The 21,177-nt window shown below is 45.6% G+C and overlaps 2 protein-coding genes across 3 annotated transcripts in view; one reads left to right on the forward strand and one right to left on the reverse strand.

The window, feature by feature from the left end:
• Positions 1 to 356: 356 nt before the first annotated feature.
• AVPI1 (arginine vasopressin induced 1) lies at positions 357 to 9,097 on the forward strand. Of its 2 annotated transcripts, XM_023511738.1 has the most exons (4): positions 357 to 479; positions 3,911 to 4,056; positions 7,264 to 7,560; positions 8,506 to 9,097. In XM_023511738.1, the coding sequence occupies exons 3-4, from the start codon at positions 7,274 to 7,276 to the stop codon at positions 8,663 to 8,665; spliced, it is 447 nt and encodes a 148-aa protein (XP_023367506.1). In that variant the 5' UTR covers positions 357 to 479; positions 3,911 to 4,056; positions 7,264 to 7,273; the 3' UTR covers positions 8,666 to 9,097. The 2 variants fall into 2 exon arrangements, with proteins under 2 accessions (XP_023367506.1, XP_023367505.1); XM_023511737.1 differs by lacking the exons at positions 357 to 479; positions 3,911 to 4,056 and having other exon boundaries at positions 6,471 to 7,560.
• Positions 9,098 to 10,115: 1,018 nt separating this feature from the next.
• PI4K2A (phosphatidylinositol 4-kinase type 2 alpha) overlaps positions 10,116 to 21,177 on the reverse strand; it is a 60,665-nt gene continuing 49,603 nt past the window's right edge. The window contains exons 6-9 of the mRNA XM_003787293.3: positions 20,167 to 20,266; positions 19,060 to 19,193; positions 17,734 to 17,793; positions 10,116 to 12,429 (exon numbers count right to left, since the gene is read on the reverse strand). Of these exons, the coding sequence (XP_003787341.1) occupies positions 12,268 to 12,429; positions 17,734 to 17,793; positions 19,060 to 19,193; positions 20,167 to 20,266 (456 nt within the window). The 3' untranslated portion in view covers positions 10,116 to 12,267. The remainder of the gene's footprint in view (positions 12,430 to 17,733; positions 17,794 to 19,059; positions 19,194 to 20,166; positions 20,267 to 21,177) is intronic.

The raw sequence follows: 21,177 nt of genomic DNA on the forward strand, positions 1-21,177 counted from the left end.
AGTGGCACCCGTCACGTGTACCCGGCAGGGCCAGCCGCCGCCGCTACCTGGGGCAGGAATGCAGCCCCGCCCTCTCTCGCGCCCGCGAAACCGCGCTGGCTCTGGGGACTGACGTCAACGAAGGGGGCGCCTAGGGCGCCGCGCGAGGGCTTCGAGGGTGGAGGGAAGGAGTCCAGACGGACACGCCCCGTCGCCGCTGCTCCGCCTCTGATTGGACTCAGGGAATCTTCGCGCTGGGTTTTGGAGGCCGGCAGAGGGCAGTGGGCGGGGAAAGGCACGCCCCTCCCACTCTGCTGCAGCTGATTGGCTCACGGAGTCTTCGCGTTCGATTTTGGAAGGCTCCCTCGGAGCTCTCACCAAGTCTAGGGCCAAGGATTGGCTGTTCCGGGGCTGGGGAGCGCGTTCTCCAGGGAACTGTGGCTGGGACCTAGGTGGCCCGGACCTGCGCGGGCTGCGTGCGGCCCGTCTTGGGCAACCAGGTACGTAGGTCGGCGGCCTGGCACCGCGTTGTAGTGGGAGCCCGTGGGCGGACAGTCGGAACTAGGGTGCCATCGGGACGCGAATCCCCCATATTCACTTAGTGGCCCGTCTTTCTGCGAAGCGGTCACGTCTGAGTCCCGGGGGTGACCCGTGCTGGACATGTCGCTGTGTGGCCTGGGCCAGGATAGTCTCTCCCAAGCTCTTGTGCTGCCGGTGAACGACGCCTGGTTCTTGTGAGCGCCTTCGCAGCAGGAAGCTAGAGCTGCGCCCGCCTTTCCGAAAAGCCGTGGAAGATTTGGGGTGGACGCATTTTAACTTGCTCCTATCCCAATTTGATGCCTGTCGCGGCTGCCTTTCAGTAGGATGAGTATCCGCCCTAAATTCCCCACAGAGTGGTTGAGTGTAGAGGGCACCCAGGCTGGCTTCAAAGAACTGACTTTGGATCCCTGGGCCTTGCAAAACCCTCAGAAGCAGACAGCTGGCTCTGAGAGGTTTCAGAGTCTCCTGGGCCCCAGAAGACCTCGTCAGCTTTCTGGCAGGAACAGAAATAACAGTGGTTGAGAGCATGGCCCTGGCGTCAGGCTACCTGCGTTCATATCCCAGCCTCCAGCACCTACCAACTGTAGGTTAAGTAACTTGGGGCGAGTTACTTTGAGCTCAGCTTTCGCATCTGTAAAATGGGTGTGACAATAACACCGTTTTAAGGGTTAGTGAAGAGAACTAATGGAAAGTGCCTTGTTCTGTGCTTGATTTTAATCACAAACTATGATTTGAAAATACATAGATGAATCCATCTACCTTTGCCTTCTCCCTAGAGTAAAGGTCCCTTTAGGAGGAATTCCTCACCGTGAAGATGAAAATGACAATGAATCTATAGTCTCTGGTAGTTAAACAGCCTTTCTCTTAACATCATTCATTCATTCAGCCAACATACATGGAATGTGTGTCTTATGCCAGTTACTAGGATGAATGTTCTCAAATGCTTCATCTCTCTTTTTCCATTAAGGGTTATTTATTCTCACCACTTTGATGAGCAAACTGAGGCAGGAAAAAATTGAGATTTGTCCAAAGTTACTCAGTTATTAGTGGCACAGCCAGAATTTGGGGTTCTTTAACTCTTGAACAATTATTCCTAGACCTAATAGTAGTTTATATCCTGTTCATATCTGAGAATTGGTCTGGGGAAAGGCCTGAGTTCCTTCTCTGCCTCTTGGAGCACAGATTTGGAGGTCAACATGACTGAGGCTAGGCCTTGTGAGGTGGGGGGGAACCCACATAGCCATTTGGACTGGACTTCCCACTTAGGAGCCACAGATTTTGGCTGTTGTGCAGTGGCGTGTCCATTCAGGGTAACAGCCGAGGGCCCCAAGTGTAATTTGGGCCTTGGGCCAGAGTTTCTAATTATTTTTTCCTAAGAGTCCCTTGGCCTCTGATTAAAGATTGCCTTCACCTGGGTTCTTCAGAGGGGACGTGCTGTGTGAGGACCCAGGAGTTGTCAGCTCACCTAAGTGTTTTCTCATGATTACCTGCACCTCCCTGAGACTACAGTGAGATACCTACAGTAGCTGTCTGAACTGAGCTTCATATATTACAAAGAGAGTTTAATTGTGCACTGTATTTATAGACTTAGAAGGGTGAGTCATTTTTTAAATACAGTATATTTCTTTGTTAGAGATTTACAGTTCTTCACTTACTGCCTATTTCAAAACAGGTTGAACTTTGTAATCTTCTTTTTTTTTTTTTTTTTGTGCAGTTTTTGGCAGGGCCGGGTTTGAACCCACTACTTCTACCTCTGGTATAGGGGGCTGGCACCCTACTCTTTTGAGCCACAGGTGCCGCCCAGAACTTTGTAATTTTCAACACTTGGTATTTAAACTTTGGGGGTTCATTTTTAACCCAGTTTGTGTTAAACTGAAGTACTTTTCAATTAGTTTTTACTTATTTGTGCACAGACCTATGTTTTCTTCTGAATAATTCTGAAATAAAAGATCCATTTGTAATCTTTTAATAGCCCCACTGGTTTCATTTTCCAGTTTTAAAAAGTGCCATTGTTCAAGTGTATACTGACTTTTCTGGATTAAGTTCTTGTCCAGGAAATGAGAGGAAAAGTAACTACAGAACACACTGAATGAAACCGGAAGAGTTTCTTCTGATAATAAAAGTGTGAATTAGCTGGACATGGTGGTACAGGCCTGTAGTCTCAGCTACTTTGGAGGATGATGCAGGAGGATCACTAGAGCCCAGGAATTTGAGGTTGTAGTGAACTATGACAATGCCATTACACTTTAGCTCGGGCAAGAGCAAGACCGTCTCAAAAAAGAAAAAAAGTGTTCTGATTCACCACTTCAACAGTTTTCCCAAAGCTTATTATCTAATCATATCTGGAACCCACCAATTTTTTTCCCTAGCCTTGCTCTGCTGTTTGAAGCCCAGGGTGGAAGGCAGAGCCAAGAGTGAGGGGCCAAGTCCCCCAGCTGGAGGCTCAGACGCTCCTAGATGGTTTCTTGTTAGTGTGTGTGTTTGTAATGAAGCTAGTTGGAGACTATGGGGTCAAGGCCGTGTAGCCCTGGCAGAGGTTGCTGGGACTGCCTGGAAATCAGCTCCAAGCCATTTCCTTCCTGGGGCAGCTGCTGCCACTGATGATTGTTTCTCTGGGTTTGTGAGGTTGCCTGAGTCTGAAAGAAAGGAAATCATCACTTCTGCCACCCCAGACCAGCCTATGAATCTCCTCAAGTTTGGCCATAACTAGCTTAGGTCGCTAGGGAGTTTTAAAGCAGTGAGTTCTTTTTTTTTTTTCTTTTTTTAAGAGATAGATCTCACTTTATTGCCCTCAGTAGAGTGCCATGGTGTCACAGCTCACAGCAACCTCCAACTCCAAGGTGATCCTCTTGCCTCAGCCTCCCGAGTAGCTGGGACTACAGGCGCCTGCCACAATGCCTGGCCATTTTTCGTTGCAGTTTGGCCGGGGCTGGGCTCAAACTCACAACCCTTGGTATATGGAGCTGGTACCCTACTCATTGAGCCAGAGGTGCCACCCTTTTTTTGAGTTCTGTTTTCTGCCAGATCCCAACCCCACAGCCCACTACAGCAAAACAGCATCTGACCTCCAGAGGAGATTGAGGAGTAAAGAGAAAAGGTGCTACTAGTTGGGGAGTTTCCTAGAACCCAGTTAAACCTGTCCATACGTGCAGCCCCTAGGCCCAGGGGTCCTCAAACTATGGCCTGTGGGCCACATGCAGCCCGCCTAGGACATTTATTCGGCCCAGTGGGTGTTTTTGCCGCCGCTGCCTATCCTGCTTAGCAGCCAACTTGTCCCAGGGCCCGTAGTCCGGCCCTCTAACGGTCTGACAGTGAACTGGCCCCCTATTTAAAAAGTTTGAGGACCCCTAGGCGCTGGCAGACAAGCAGCCCCATTCCTCCTTCCCTACAGACTTAGCTCAGCATGGAATCGGACTCCCGGCACTGCTACAGGCTCTCAGAGACCACCAGCATCAGCCTGTTCTTACAGCAATAAGAGGAGAACTAGCTCACCCGGGTGATGTGAATTGCCTGAGCCCCACCCCCACCCTCGGGCCAGTAAGTGGCAGAACTAAGGTTTGATCCCAGTCCTCTGACTCATAAGCCAGGGTTCTGTGTGCTGTGTTGGGCTGGGTTGTGATTCTAGATTTCTTTTGTGGAAGTCAGGGATCTTCTTTAGACTGCCGAGGCTTCATGGTTGGGGTGGCTATCACCCAGGAAACAGCCCTGATGCCAGCGAATAGACTGAAATAAATTCCATAGCTCCATGCCTGCCTCTACCAGGTGGGATAATTCATTGTCTTTCCCTTTCTATCAGTGGGCTTTGGGAATGAGGTGGGAGTAATGAAGTGTGCTGTGAAGTGCTTGGTGGTGAAGCCAGCTGAAGAGCTTAAAAACCTGGCTGCTGTTGAAAGAACAGGCTCTAGCTTCAGCTGAGCCACTGATAACTCACATCTGTGCCTACCTCCCTTTGCTCCTCTGAGAAACGGGATGAGGATAACAGTATCTAATTCCTAGATTGTTTTGAGGATTAAATGGTGTCATATATATATATTGCCTGGTACAGAATAAACATCCTGTAGTTAGCTTTTATTTCTCTTCATCAACCTCAAAGTGTTCCTTGGTGACTGTTATCTTCCTGTCACGGTATGTTTATATATATCATCCAGCTCTGGGGGCTTAATTACCACACACACTGGGTTTTAATTGGGTTCCCATAATAATGCCTAAGGAGAGGCAGATTTTAAAATTCCAGATTAAAAGTCCAATTTTTATGAAGTCCATTTATCTGTAAGTTTTCTATGGGTTTATTTTGGTTATTAAATCTTTAGAAAAGAAAATGTGGTACTTATGATAGAAGGCCCAGAAACTGGGCCAGGGTGAGTGTGGAAATTACTGAAATAATAAGGGTGACTACTGAGGTAAAGGGAGGGAACCTACCTCAGGAGTCTGAATGGGGTGGAGATATGACTCACTCCCTAGAGAACAAAAGGCAGGTTAGGGTAAGGGTTACTTCTGCAAGTGGATTAAGGATAAGAAATTGGAAATGTTCTCACTTATAAGGTTCTGTACTGTTTGCCTCTTTTACAGTGAGCATGTGAACTGTTTGCATTACATATATTTTAACTATCCTTTCCCCCTTTTGAAGCTGTGATCTGGTTGACAGTTGTCTCTCTCTGTAGCTAGTTGCGGAATGAGGTCTGACTCAGGCAGCAGGTCCTGGGAAGAAACAGGACCTGCTTCCCCTACCTCTTCACTGTGCCTGGGGCTGGGAGAGGTTAGGAAGCAGACGCCCCATCCTCAGCTGGCTCTGGCCACCCAGATGGGAGGAAAGGAGGTTTCACATCATACCCCAGACCCGCGTACTACGAAGAGAAGCATTAGCATTTGCAGGTCTCAATATCTGTAAAGGATTTCTTCCAGGAGCCTCCTGGGTTGCTCAAGTCCCTTATATAAAATGGCATTAATATTTGCATATAACCTGTGTACATCTTCCCACATATTTGATCTCTGAGATTACTTCTAATACTTAATACAATGTAATGCTGTGGAAACAATTATTATACTAAATTTTCATTCTTTAATTTTTTTTTCTTTATACCTATGTAAATGAAGATTATTGATATTTTATTGTGTGCTTTTTTATTATTGTATTACTTTCATTATTATTTACCCCTCCAATATTATTAATGCACAGTTGGTTGAATCCTTGGATACAAACTCCACAGATACTGATGGCTGACTAAAACTCTTAGTGGGTGACTGATATACAAGGCTTACTGATACACTTTCTATAATCCTGAAAAGTGGGCATGTGCAAATTATTACCCTCATTTTACAGTCAAGGAAATAGGCTTATAGAAGTTGAATTACTTGCCTAAGAACACACAGCTAGGAAGAACTAGGAGGCAGAACTAGGACTCAAACCCAATTCTGTGTTAACACTAATGTCCTCGGCCCTTGTCTCCAGGCTCTACCAGAAACAAGGATAAGGTGGGTGAGTTTGTTAAACTTGTATTATTCAAAGTGTACTATCTACAGTCAAGGGAGATAATGTTCATTTCCTGTATATGATGGGAGATATTGACACAGAGCCTAACTGCTATTGAACTTTCTTGTAAATTACAGCCTCTGCCCTTAATATTGTCACCCATGTAGCCTCTTCTGTACCAATGTCTCTCTGTAGGGCCTTTGGACTATGGTTAGATCTGAATGGTCTATCTCATATTGTGTTTGGTAAATTATTTGGTTTGGTTCATCCCTAAGGTCTTTTTTTTTTCTTTTGGAGAGAGTCTCACTTTGTCATACTTGGTAGAGTTCTGTGGCATCACAGCTCACAGCAACCCCAAACTCTTGTACTCAAGTGATTCTCTTGCCTCAGCCTCCCAAGTAGCTGGGACTACAGGTGTCTGGCACAGGCTATTTTTAGAGATGGGGTCTTGCTCTGCTCAAGCTGGTCTCAAACCTGTGACCTCAGGCAATCCACCCACCTTGGCCTCCCAAGTGCTGGGATTACAGGTGTGAGCCACCACACCTGGCAATCCCCACATACAAAGGTACATGAAAAGTAGAGTAGAACTCTGAGCACTGTTCTAAATGCTCATCTTCATGTAAATCCTATACAGTGTGATTTTACATAGGAAGCAGCTGAGGCATGGAGGGCCACCTGGGCAGTAAGTGGTGTAGGCAGAGAGAAGTGGGACTCCAACCTGTCCCATTCCTGTCCCATCTCCTGTCCTATGTCTGTGCTACAGTGTGTGGCCCTTAGCATCAGAGATCTGGGTTCTAGTCCCAGCATAACCGTGGATGACTTAACCTTTCTGACTCCTCATCTGTGACAGGAAGACAGACATACCAACCTGCTAGGGCTCATGTGTGAATAAAGCTCTTATAGTGGTGCCTGATACATGTTAAGTGCTGAAAGCTTTGAGCTGCTGCTGGGCAACCTAGTGTCTGTGTGGACTTTAGAGCCAGATAAACCTGGGTTTCACTCCTGTGCACTTACATATGACTTTGTGACCACCAGCAAGTAAACTTAGCCTCTCTTAGTTGTACTTCGTCTGTAAAATGAGGACATACAATAATTTTTACATCACAAGTTGTGAGGTAAATCTTACGCATAAGCACTTAAAGATTTTAAGGTGAGAGACCTGCCGCAGTCTGGCTCCTAGAGAATAAACACCAGAAGCCCTTGCATTAGTCAGGACTCCTAGGATTGGCAAGAGCCTGTCATGCTGCTGATGTCTCCATGCTTTCTGTGCTCAGAACACCCACGATGGGCACCCCAGCCTCTGTGGTGAGCGAGCCGCCACCCTGGCAGGCCCCGACTGAGGCCCGGGGCCGCAAGCAGGCCTCAGCCAATATCTTCCAGGACGCCGAGCTGCTGCAGATCCAAGGCTTGTTTCAGCGTAGTGGGGACCAGCTGGCTGAGGAACGCGCACAGATCATCTGGGAGTGTGCAGGAGACCACCGTGTGGCAGAGGCCCTGAAGAGGCTGCGCAGGAAGAGGCCCCCACGGCAGAAACCCCTGGGCCGTTCACTACACCACTGCAGCCGGCTCAGGTAGGTTCCTGGGATGGGAGCACAGAGGGAAGGAGTGCCCTGGGATCCCTGTTCTACGATGTCCTAGCTGTGTGTGTGACCTGAAGCTAGCTAGCTACTGGGCCTCACTGTAAAGTGCCTGCCATTAGGGTTATAACATCTTCACAGTGCCACCACTTTGTTGGCACTTGAGGTTGCTGGAGTCATGTCTGACCCTGTAAACTCCCATGGGAAGGGGTGCTTGGATCCTAGAAGTATCACCTCATTTTACAGTGATTCTCAGCCAGGTAGGAGGGAGTATTGTTTGAAAGAGGAAAATATTCTGTTTATCTGTTGTAGTAACATTCAAAAGTAAGCCTGGTTAAAATCTTGGCTATGAGATTACAGAGAATATAGCATCAGAATGTACTATAGAGGCATCATGGGTTAAAAATTGTTGAGAGACTTTATCCTGAGGTAGCATCTCTCTCTGATCTCCCTAGTCAGCTAACTCTTTGCCCAGGTCACTGTCTGTACAGGAATAAGGAGCTGAACCACGTGGGCTCAGCAGTTACTGTGGGTTACAATCTGAGTTGTATTCCTCTGCTGCCTCCTCTCGGGGCCAAAACCACAACAACAGACTCAAATGGCCTGAAGTCATCAGGTCCGGCAATAGCTAACTCCACTTGATTAGTCATTGCTAAAAACACTGGTTTCCTGTTATGACTGATTAGCAACATCTTCCATGAATACAGGAGAAATGTTGAGTGTTGCACGCCCTGATCTAATCCACCTCTCCTAACAGCAGAGAAATCTGAGCACTCTGCCTAGTCACAAAGCTCTTCAGGGGGAAGAGACAAGACCAGAACCCTGGTCTACTCTTTGCCCTGAGTAGTGCATTTATAGTCCACTATGACCAAAATCTCTTGAAGTCCCCGTTCTGTCCTCCCCATCGGTGTTGGCTTCTCACACACTTGTTCCCTACAGAATCCCGGAGTCCCCCTCTGCATTGGGCGACCCACAGAGTAGTGCCACGGAGACAGCTTCCAGTGAGCAGTATCTGCATACCCGGAGGACAAGTGCTAGGATCCGCCGGAACTGGAGGAAGCCAGGCCCCACAAACTACCTCCACCAAATCAGACACTGATCCAGGGAGAAGGCCAGAAATCAAAGGCACTTTCACCAAAAGGCCTGGGGAAGTGAAGGCGGAAGAGACTTAAGGCAGGCATCCTCACGTGGGTATATAAAAAGGAGAGACCACCGCCACTGGCTTGCTCAGTTTGGAACAGCACTGGAGGCTTCCACCAGGCTGTTATATGGGACTCATTCATCAACAGAATGAATAACAGCGTCTGTTCCTGCCTCAGCCTTTCCCAATGCAACACTATACCTGGGCTGCATGAAATTCCCCCAGGAGTCAAGTGCCGAGCGCTCGGACACAGCACCTCACCACTGCTGCTACTGCTCTGCTGCTACTACTGTAACCCATGGTCCCACAGCTGGTCCCATGCCCCCACACCATCAAGCCAGCACAGGGAAACTGTAGTGTTTAAGTGGCAAATAAAAGCAATTGCATCAATAACGGTGTGAGTCTGTCACAGAAGGGGAGAATCCTGAAACAGACTGGAGCTGGGGGGGGAAAGGGAGGAGTGTTCCCAGTAAGGAGAATCAGAGCTGGCCTCTTTGCTTTTCACCCCCATACCTTACGGCCCCTGTGTTGCAGGTTCCAGCTCCTTTTCCAGGGGTTACGGGACTGAGGGAGAGACGGGAGGGTCTCTACAGCAGTCCTGAGCCAGAGGAGAAGAGAAAGGTGGGAGTCCGTTATGGGAAGCCCTGCATGGTGGGCACTGGGTCCTTTATTGGCTGAATCTGCAGTCACACCAGGGGGTGCCAGCTCCTCAGATGGCTTCTTCACCCTTACAGGCCAACCATGCTGTGTTGGGGAACAGCTGGACCAATCATTTTAAGCCACCTGCACTATCCTAGGTTTCCTGTGGCCTGGAAATCACTTGAGGTAAGGGATTTTCCTACTGGTCTAGTTGTACTTTAGAGGCAGCCAACTCTTGCATATTAGCATTCTTCCACCTTGCCCACTTGATGACCCATCGCTCAAAGGAGTGGGATCCAAGCGTGCAATGATGCACACACAGTGGAGGGTTGCCCTCTAGTGGCCAAGAGAGAAGCCACTCACTAAGTGGGGATTTCTTATCCCCAAACCCTTGGAGCTGGATAATTTCGCTATCAGAATTTTTTTGCCTTTTAGGAAGCAGGGAAATTACTTATAATCCCTAGTAAAGACCATCTCAGAAAACAGATTAATATTTCTGCAACAAATATTCTAAGAGGGATACATAATGATTACTAATACCTTCATATCAGTGTATGTTCAAGTCAAGTTTTGATGGCAAATGAGTTATGAAAGTACTTTTGGCTTTGTGAGCATAGGACTTTGGAAATGAGAACTTGTGGCTTCCTCTACAAGAGAGGAATGGGCCCCAGGAACCATGTCTCAGCAACTCCACAGAAACACTGGCTTCCTCGTCCTTAAAACTATATTCTACCTTTATCTTCCTTTCCCTAAAGAAACTGGACCAAAAAAGGGTCAGAATTGGATTTGTTATTCATACATTTGCATTGATTTAAATACATTACGTACAATTTCTACAGTGCATTAGGACAACACAGAGGGCAGCAGCACGCTCACAGCCCAGCCGCTATTCCCTGATGCCAGGGACAGGGCCTGTGGCTGGCAGAGGGACAGCCGTTCCATGAGTTCCTGGCACTCCCAAAGTCTACATTCAAGGCAACCTGAGCACAGGCAGGTTTTGAGAGACAGTAGAGACAGGCCAGGAAAGGATGCCCTGAACTCTAGCCCCCAGGGCCCAGGACCAGCTCCCTCTTCATTGGACCCAATTTACCTTCTGATTACAGAGCTGGTCTGGATCAGGACAATGTGCAGATTTGGCGTAGTGGGTGAGGCAGCCAGGCTCCTCTTTAGACTCCTCAGGCTCTCCTGAATACCAGGCAGGGAGCTTTACCAACAAGTCTGTGTGAAGCTACACACACGTGCGTCCCCTTCTGGCTCCTGCAGTCAGGAGCCGTGTATTCTCAAACATGGTTCCCAAAGCCAGAGTCCAAGTCAGCTGGATGGGATTGTCAGGGCTGGCGCAGGTGGGAGAGCTGTGCCTTTGCCCACAGGACTTACACATCCAGCTCTCAGAGATTCCTCCTGTCAGGTGGGTGGAAGCCCAAAACAAGCTGGCTCCAAACAGCTGGACCAGAAGGGGACCAACCTGGCCAGTTGACAAAAGGGCTGCACATCTCTGTTCTGCCTCTTGGACAGCAGGAGCCAGGCAAGCAGAAGACCCACAGCCACAGTCCTCACACCCTTTCTTTGGTTGTTTGTCAGACCTTCACGATAGTTTCTTTCCAAGGCTGATTGACCAATCGCAAGGTGCCAGAACCTTTAAGTATCCAGTAGCATAAGGCGTGAACACAGCGGTCCCTTAGCCACATATGGCACCCTTTTTACTCCCTCCTGAGGCCATTCTTTGCTTTGGTGTAGAAAGGGCTTGAATACCTAGCAAGGGGAAAAGCTGAGGGGAAAGACAAACGGAAGCGAGACGATGCACACTGAACTGGGCAGGCACTGAGGGACAGCCTGTCTCCTTTGGGCCCTATCTTTCTCAAGAAGCCATGGAGAAACCGGCTAAGAACAAGAAGTCGGGGAGTAAAGGGAAGCCGTCAAGTAGGAGGCAGGATACACATCCTATTGCCACCAAGCAGCAGTGGTAGCATATAAAGAAGTCCAAAGACTTCTTATCCTGTCCTCTTCTGAGCCAAGCTTACTCCAGATCCCTCACAGAGACCAACTCTAGAACCTGAACTGAACTCCTAAGTTAAGAGAGTTGGGAAAAAAAAAATATTTAAAACAATAGGAACAAATTAGAGGACTGGACCAAGAACTCAGGAAGCAAGTTATAGCTCCTGGCATAAACTTAGGCCATGTGGATCACTTTTACATGCTGGGAGTCAATTTCCTATTGAAATATAAATGCTAAGACTCGCTCCTCCTCTCTCTGCTTCAGTGACAGGCAAACTGCAACAGGGCAGAGAGCACAGAGGTTCTGTATGATCATGTACAGAACTGCTGAGAGGTATAGAGCAAAAGCCTCCCTGCCATGAGAACTGTGTGGAAGCTTGTGGCCAGCCTACAGCTCTGATGGGAGGAGAAGGGGAAGAAGGCTTGGCAAAAATCCCAAAGGAAAGGTGTGGCTTCTGTCTGTCCCAGCACTGCAAATCACAGCCTTGGTTCATGGAAGTGAGCAACTGGAAGGCACCCAAATATCTGGGTCTATGCAAATTTAGGCCTGGATTAAAAGTTTCTGACATGAGAGGACCTGGGGTTCTGCTACAAGCATTAAGATTTGTTTGTTTGTTTGTTTTCTGATGCAGAATATAATAGGGAATTGCAACAGAGCAGGGTGTCAGGAAGGGAAGGGACTTTCCCAGCCTGCCACCAGGAGATGCTGGAAGGGAGATGCTCTCACTCCCTCCTGCACTGAGAAGGGCCCAGGAGCACTCAATGTCCCTGATTGTGCTTCTCCCTGTGGGTGGGAAAGCCCTGAGGGGGTGGTGAGCAGAGAGAAAGAGCTCTTAATGGCCCTACTCTCTGGCATTTCTTGCACCCCACTCTCCAGGCTTCTTCCCACCAGTCTCAGACGATATTTTCTTTGCCTGCCTCTCAGGCTACCACCATGAAAAGAAGGGCTTCCGACTTTGAAAGCTCTGTGTGTAGGACTCGCTAGTAGACCGCTGGTGGGAACGGGCCGTCTCAACAATCACAGGTGGCATCTGGACGAGGTGCAGGGGACTCTTGTTGTCTTTCAGGGCCTGGGTCAGATTTAGGATCTGCAGTGGGAAAAAGGATATGGGTGAAGGAGAGGCCTATGCATTTCAGGTCTGCCTCTAAAGGGAGACCAGTAGATAGAATGCTCCTAGATGTCAATTAAAAAAAGAAACCACGCCAATGGTGAAATCATATAAATAGGCTATTTACAAAAGTAGAAATGGATAATAACAGAAAATGAAAACCTCTCCAGTGATTTGTAAGATACAAAAGAAAACAAATACCTCCTATTCTTTGCCCTTCCAGTTAGTAAAGATACAGAAGATGACAACTCACAGTGGCAGAGAGTTCAAAGAAACAGATACTCTCCTCCATGGTGTGGGGGGCTGGGATGTGGGACAGTCGTTTTTTCTTTTTTTTGTTGCAGTTTGGCTGGAGCGGGGCTTGAACCCAACACCCTTGGTATATAGGGCCGGCGCCCTACTCACTGAGCCATAGGCGCCACCCTCCTTTTTTTTTTTTTTGAGACAGAGTCTCAAGCTGTCACCCTGGGTAGAATGCCGAGGTGTCATAGCTCACAGCAACCTCAAACTTGTGAGCTCAAGCAATCTTCTTGCCTCAGTTTTTCTATTTTTAGTAGAGACGGGGTCTCACTTTTGCTCAGGCTGGTTGTGAGCTCAATCCACCCACCTTGGCCTCCCAGAATGCTAGAATTACAGCTGTGAGCCACTGCGCCCAGCTGTGGGACAGTCTTTTAGATTGGCAAGTTGACAAAGCATAAAAAAGAACAGACTTTCTGACTCAGAATTTTATTTTTAAGGAAACAATCACGTATATGTTTTAAACCTTTAGTTTCAAAAAATATAATGCAGTATTATTACTAATGGTGAAAATAATATAAATTAAATTAGTTAATCATATAAGGGAGGCCAGGCATGGTAGCTCACACCTGTAATCCCAGCACTCTGAAAGGCTGAGGCAGGAGGATCGCCTGAGCTCAGCCTAAGCAAGGGTGAGCCTCTATCTCTACTAAAAATACAAAAAACTAGGTAGGCCTTTTGGCAGATGCCTGTAATCCCAGCTGCTCAGGAGAGGCTGAGGCAAGAGGATCCTTTGAGCCCAAGAGTTTGAGGTTGCTGTGAGCTATGATGCCATGACACTCTACCGAGGGCAACAGAGTGAGACTCTGTCTCAGAAAAATAAAATAAAATTGGGACTACAAACTAATTCAACCTTTTTGGAAGGAAGTCTGGAGAATCCTGAAACTATAATCCACTACTAGGCACCTATCCAGAAGAAAAAAACATCATTTTATTATAAGGACATTTGCACTAGACCAGCAGTTCTCAACCTGTGGGTGGTGACCCCTTTGTAACAATGAAAATACATCCTGCATATCAGATAGTTACAATTCATAACAGTAGCAAAATTACAGTTATTACTTACAGAAGTAGCAATGAAAATAATTTTATGGTTGGGGGTCACCACAACATGAGAAACTATATTAAAGGGTCCCAGCATTAGGAAGGTTGAGAACCAGTGCACTACTAGGGGTCCTCAAACTTTTTAAACAAGGGGCCAGTTCACTGTCCCTCAGACCGTTGGAGGGCTGGACTGCGGGCCCCGGGCCAAGTCGGCTGCTAAGCAGGACAGGCAGCGGCTACAAAAACACCCAGCAGGCTGGATAAATGTCCTCAGCAGGCCGCATGTAGTTTGAGGACACCTGCACTAGACTGTTTATCGCAGCTCAATTTACAGTCGCCAAAATGTGGAAACAACCTAAATGCCCACCAACCCAGGAATGGATTAACAAGCTATGGTATACGTATACCATAGAACACTATTCAATCATTAAAAAAGCTGGAGACTTTACATCTTTTGTGTTAACCTGGGTGGTGTTACTTCTTAGTAAAGTATAAGAATGGAGAAGCAGGCTCGGCGCCTATAGCTCAACTGGCTAAGGCGCCAGCCACGTGCACCTAAGGTGACGGGTTCGAATCCCCAGCCTGGACCTGCCAAACAACAATGACGGCTGCAACCAAAAAATAGCCGGGCGTTGTGGCGGGCGCCTGTGGTCCCAGCTACTTGGGAGGCGGAGGCAGGAGACTCGCTTGAGCCCAGGAGTTGGAGGTTGCTGTGAGCTGTGATGCCAGGGCACTCTACCCAGGGGGACAGCTTGAGGCTCTGTCTCAAAAAAAAAAAAAAAAGAATGGAGAAGCAAGAATCCAATGTACTCAATTCTAATATGAAGCCAATAGACAATCTATTACACACCCACATAAGAGAAAAACTCAATTCAAAGTGGGGGGCAGAGGAACAAGGGAGTGGGGAGATAGAAGGAGGGAGGGGAATGGGAGTGTTTCTACTTAATGGAGACAATGTTGTGGAGGGGACACAATTAGAAGAGGGACTTTACCTAACAAATGCAATCTGTATCCTCAATTTAAAAAAAAAAGTAAGTATTCTATTATAAAATAAATAGGTAAATAAGTAAAATGTTTACTTTGGAATAATTTTAGATTTATAGAAAAGCTGCAAAGCCAGTACAAACAATTCTAGTATACAATGTGCCAAGTCCTACTTTTAGCATCTTACATAACCATTTATCAAAACTAAGAAATTATCATTGATACATTATTACTAACTCAACTCCATAATTAAGATTTCATTAGCTTTTCCAGTAATGGAAAAGGATCTGTTCTAGGATCCATCCAGAATACCACAGTGCATTTAGTTCTTCATCATCTTTGTCAGTAATTTATAGATATTTCAGATATGTGTCCATGGGGATATATTTTTTCTACTTTGACAAAATTAGAATCACCACCATTTATCTTCTCTGGTAGGACAGTACAAAAGCTGAAGTTGTCCTATTTTCTTTAAACCACTAGATGTTGACGCTTTCATGGCCAGACCATAGACACATGGGAGGGTAGCTAGACTGTACCCTCGAATTACACAGGCACACAGCCCTCAAGCCACAGAGATCCTCTGGTCCCCCAAATGCTGCCTATAGAGGCAGCAATACACCTATACCAGAGGTCAAAAGTCAGAAATGGATCCTAATAGTAATTAAGGAAGTATAGAAATGATCCCTGAAAGTACAGTCTTCTACTGGTAATTAATTCCTTTTTTACATAATTGTTTTGGTCCTTGTCAGAATCCTATATTACTTCAATTAACCTTTAACACAACATCAGGGTGGAAAACAGAAAGGAAATGCACATGGATTTGGAACTGGATGATCCAGACTATCACCCAACTTCAGAAACAGAGGATTCTAAACCTGCTCTGGCTAGTCTTCCTTTGGTTTTGGGGGTTGGAAGTCTTCTCTTGTGCATCCTGGACTATGTGGGATGAAATATCAAATTGTTTACAAATTACTTCCAAAAGCTTTGGCGGAAAAAACTATATATCTAAGGAAAGAGAAACTACATAGATATATGGAGATAGATATTATTCAGATGGATGGATAATATGGAGACATGAGATAAAGCAATGTGGTCATGGAACTAGGAAAAAGGTGCCATTCTTTCAACTTTACTGAGGTTTGAAAATTTTCAAATTAAAAAGTTGAAGACAAAAATGTTGCAGGCACATAATGAATGCCACAGAATAAGTAACATCTTTGAAAACATTATTTTAAAGAGGCTTTCTCTTAGATGCTAAATTCTTTCTCTAACTCCTGGTTAGAAGCCTTTCTGTTGAGTAACAAGGTCTCTCACCTGACTCTGTTCCTCTGGGGCCTCTTCACTTTCCCCTTTCAGTTCAGGACACTGTCATTACGGCTCAACTAGGTGGATAGGTTTATGATCTCTTTTCCCAGTGCTATGTCAGATTTCTGTAGGGCAGAGGCTTATTTTACTTTGGTGTACTAATGGTAGACAAGTTAAGAATGTGAATGATACACTGGCTATCTGATAGTTGTGAGGAACTCGATGCTCATGGAAACTTTAGGCGTTAGGAGGCAGGTACTCTAGGTTATAAGATGCCAAAAGCCCCTCTGAAGACATGAAGAGTACAAAATGGAAAGAAAGATGAAATTGCACTCCCCCAATCTCCCTTACCTTTTGCTACCCTGGATATTGGCTCTAACCAGGTATAATGGGAGAAGGATGCCATGGTGTTGACAAGAGACTGAGTTGGGAAGGAATTAGAGAAAATAGTGCAATATGGACAGAGCCACAGCCTACATACAGTACAGAATCAAGTTTATATTCCTTCATGCTGAATTCCATAATAGCAGAATACATCATGTGGCTTTTAAGGTTTCCAAAATATCCACCAGCTTAATTGCACCCTACATTCCCATTTGGGAAACATAAGAACACAACATTCCTGGTAGTCAGACAGCTATAATAACTATAGCTCTTATAACCTCTGTTCATCTCATTTCCAGGAAAAATGGGCTCAGCAAACCTAAGAGGTGCTCTCACCACAAGCCTTCAGCTATATGGTAGGAAAAAGTAAATGTATAACTGTGGCTGGGAGACCCTCTTGTCCTTTAAAGATGTAAGAAGTGGACATTTCTGTATATGAAATCATAATCATAAAGGCCAGGGTGAACTAAGTATTTGTTATGCTAAGTACAGTTCCAACTATTTCAAATCATTTCTCTCACAATAACCCTATAGCAGGTATTATTATCAATCCCACATTACAAATGGGGATAATAAAGAAAAGAGGAGGTTAAGCAATTTGCCCAAGACCTCACAGGTAGTAAATGGCAAAGCCATGTTTCAAACGTAAAGCACTCTGACTATAGTTTGTGTCCTTAACCCCTACATTATCCCAGCTCTAAGACTTCAAAGTGATAAGCACAATACTAGTGCCCTACAGAGTTTTACATCCATTTTCCAAGCACATTCTTTACTATGCTTTGGAAGATTGACACTGCCCTGGGTTTCTTTAGTTCCTATTGAAGGTAAAGGGGAAAGAGAAGGAATAGTATAACGTGTACTTGTAACAACAAAATTAAAATTATAGTCAATACCTAAGTGCAGGCATTGTGTTTTACTAAATACTTAATATGCATTATTTCATGCAATCCTCTGACGTGAGCAAAGTATTACTACTATCCTGTTTTATAAACAAGAAAACAGAAGCTCTTGTCCAAAGCCACACAGTTTGTAAGTAGTATAGTCTTACTGTAGAGCCCAGATTTTAACAACCATAATATACAGCCTGCTTGAGCAACTTGACAAGGAGGACTGATTTATTTACCAGTGACTTAATTATCCAGCAGATGCACAGAGATAAGCATATAGTAAGTGCTTCACCAATCAAATATATTATTTGCTTAACATGAACATGTAATCCTTCCAGAAAGATGCCAAAAAGATACTTGGAAGATGTCAGAGGCTTACCTGTCCTCGCATAACAGCAATCTGCTTATGGAACTGGCCCCTGTCAAAACCAGGATCTTTCTGCAAAAGAGGGACAGAAGGAGATGGGACCTGTGTGAATGCCTAACAGTAACCTATTTTCTCCCCCAATTAGAAAATTTCTTTTCTTTTCTTTTTTTTTTGAGACAGAGTCTCACTATGTTGCCCTTGGTAGAGTGCTGTAGTGTCAGAGCTCACAGCAACCTCAAACTCTTGGGCTCAAGTGATTCTCTTGCCTCAGCCTCCCAAGTAGCCAGGACTACAGGTGCCTGCCACAACGCCCAGCTATTTTTAGAGACGCGGTCTCATTCTTGCTCAGGCTGGTCTTGAACTCCTGAGCTCAGGCAATCTACCTGCCTCAGCCTCACAGAGTGCTCGGATTATAGGCCTGAGCTACTGCGCCTGGCCTAGAAACTTTCTAATAAAGAAAACATACATTGGGCAGCACCTGTGGCTCAAAGGAGTAGGGCGCCAGCCCCATAAGCCAGAGGTGGCGGGTTCAAACCCAGCCCCGGCGGGTTCAAACCGCAACCAAAAAAAAAAAAAAAAAAAAGGAAAGAAAGAAAGAAAACATACATGAGGCTTATGAACAGGGGTCCTCAAACTTTTTAAATAGGGGGCCAGTTCACTGTCCCTCAGACTGTTGGAGGGCCGGACTGCAGGCCCCGGGATGTGTAGGCTGCTAAGCAGGACAGGCAACAGCGGCCTGGCGGGCCAGATAAATGTCCTTGGCATGTGGCCTGCGGGCCGTAGTTTGAGGACACCTGCTTATGAAGCTTGGTGAAATCAACTACCCTACTTCCCCCCAACACATACACAAGGAATCCTTATTTTATACTCAGGGAAACAGAAAGCAAGTATCTTCTTCTATGGCTCAAATTTTAGGCTCCAATGCTCCATTTGAAAATGAGCATTGGAGCACAAGTGGATACACTGCAGCCACATGATGCATAAGACACATAGCAGTGTGATCCATCAGTTTCTTGCTTGCTATCTATCTATCTATGAAGATGGAGTCTTGCTATATTGCCCAGGCCAATCTTGAATTCCCAGGGTCAAGTGATCACCCTGAGTAACTGAGATTACAAGTACATGCCACCATACCCAGTTACTACAGCTGCCCATTTCTCTCCAACCCATCCAAATCAAGTTTTGCTGCCTACATGTGGAAATCTTGCTTTTCAATGGCTAACTCAAGTTAAAAGGGTATTAGCCATTTTCTCTTGGCTTATGTCAGGACCAACTAGAAAAACCAATAGGAATTCCTACTTTTATATGGTTAATAAGACTGATGTTCCCAGGGCTAACCTTGAAGAGTTCATATAGGTCCTCCTCCAAGTCCTTGACGAAGTTAGGGTCTGATATCTTTGGAAGAATCAGATCTTTGATCTCCTGAGAGAATGGTACTTTTGCCTGGGGCAACCAGGCCCAGTAAAAAGGATCTGAAAAGAAGAAAATCCAAAAACAAAGCTGGTATTGGAAAATCCCCTGCCGATCTGAGTCCTCTACCCATTAAGACACTTTCAAAGGGAAAATCACTCTTCCCTGATGTACCAAAGAAAAACAAAAACTTACAAGTGCTCTTAACCATAAAGGTTACACAGCTAGTAAGCAGAGGAACTAGCATTCAAACTGAGATCTGCCTAGTCCCAGAGCTGTTTTCCAGATATTATGCGACCTTTCTTTTTTTTTTTTTTTTTTTTAATGCAACCTTTCAAGATGCAAGGCTTATCTAGAAGCAACAACTTGCCACCAGGACACTGAGGTGGTCCTTCTAAAAAGGCAGATGAGTGCTGCAGAAGGGGCTAGTGACTCGCTCCTTGTCTTTCTCCATGTTTCAGGTTCACAAGTGCCATCATAAGGACTGTGGTTCAGGATACCTGCCTCAGAATCTCTTGGAATACCTTATTAAAGGTGTGAAATCCTGAGTTTTGCCCCAGACCTGATAAATCCATTTCAGGGGGAAAGGCCTGAAGAATCTTACAATTTTTAATAGTTCTTCAGATGATTCAGGTATAAAAAGTGAAAGCCACTATTAGAGAAAGTAGAAAGTTTCTCAGTTATAATGGGGCAAGGGACGTCAATACAAAGACAGACACACAAATAGAATAAATTATGAAATGGCAGTCCTCAGAAAGAATGAGAAGAATGTAGAGATGAGAAAACTCATCTTTATATTTTTAATTTCCAATCACTTTTATGTTTCTAATGGGAATTGTATATAGCAAAAATCAGAAAAATAGCTTACATTATGGAATAGATGCCATGTATCAACCACTGGGCTAACATGCCTGAACTGCACTATCTCATTAATTCTTAGAACAATCCTATATAGAGGTATTATTATCTCCAAAGCACAAGGAGAAAATAGACCAAGCAAGGGAAGTACCAAACCGCAATGGTCTTGAGACTTACATGCCCTCCAGGAGTCAGGATGCTTCAGCGGGAAAGCCAGCCCATTATCTATGGCAGCCACCTTGATAACAGGCTCCTTCACCACCACCCAGTCAGTGTCCTAAGAGCAAGGAAAGACTAATTACTGAGGGATCTCATCTGCTCAAGCCCTTTAAAGTAGTAGCAGAGCAACCTATCCTAACCCCCTCAGACATCAGTCTTTATTCAACTTATTTTGAGCCACCTTCTGAACTGGTTTCCATATTATTATCTTAGCACATTTACAGGCCCTGTGGCCTGGTTTGTTCAAGGTTCTCAGAGTCCCATTCTCATCTTTGAAAAGATGTCTTTCCCCAGGAGTTGCCATAGTCCTTGGTAAGAATAATAATGACAATAACAAAGATAACTATAAGCCATTCCTGCTAGGGAAAGGCAATAAGAATTCTGAGAGCAGAAAAGAACAAAGAAAACTGCTTATCAGTTGGCCAAGGTCCTTTTGTGTGGACCTTCACCCAGACGTTACTTCACTGGTGATGACCACATTTTCCAGTGAGAAAACAGAACCATAGAAGATTAACAGTTGCTCTTACATAAGAGAGTCTTCTCTCCTGCTTCAGTTACACATAAAAAGGAAATAGACAGGAGCTGAAGGTAAACATAGTAGCCATATCACTTGTGACAGCCCTGTCAGAGATACTCATTGACTATCTACATGGCTTCATGTTTCAGATTCATGAATGCCATCAAAAGGACTGTGGTTTCAGATACATGCATCAGAATCTCCTGGAATACCTTATTAAAAGTGAGCAATCTTGCATTTTGTCCCAGACCTGATAAATCAATTTCGGGGAGAGAGGAAGGTCTTAAGAATCTGTACTATTTTGGGGTGGTGCCTGTGGCTCAGTGAGTAGGGCGCTGGCCCTATATACCGAGGGTGGTGGGTCCAAACCTAGCCCCAGCCAAACTGCAAGAAAAAAAATAGCCGGGCGTTGTGGCGGGCACCTGTAGTCCCAGCCACTCGGGAGGCTGAGG

The sequence above is a fragment of the Otolemur garnettii genome, unplaced genomic scaffold (assembly GCF_000181295.1).
Source record: "Otolemur garnettii isolate 467f Iridium unplaced genomic scaffold, OtoGar3 scaffold00021, whole genome shotgun sequence".
Taxonomy (NCBI): domain Eukaryota; kingdom Metazoa; phylum Chordata; class Mammalia; order Primates; family Galagidae; genus Otolemur; species Otolemur garnettii.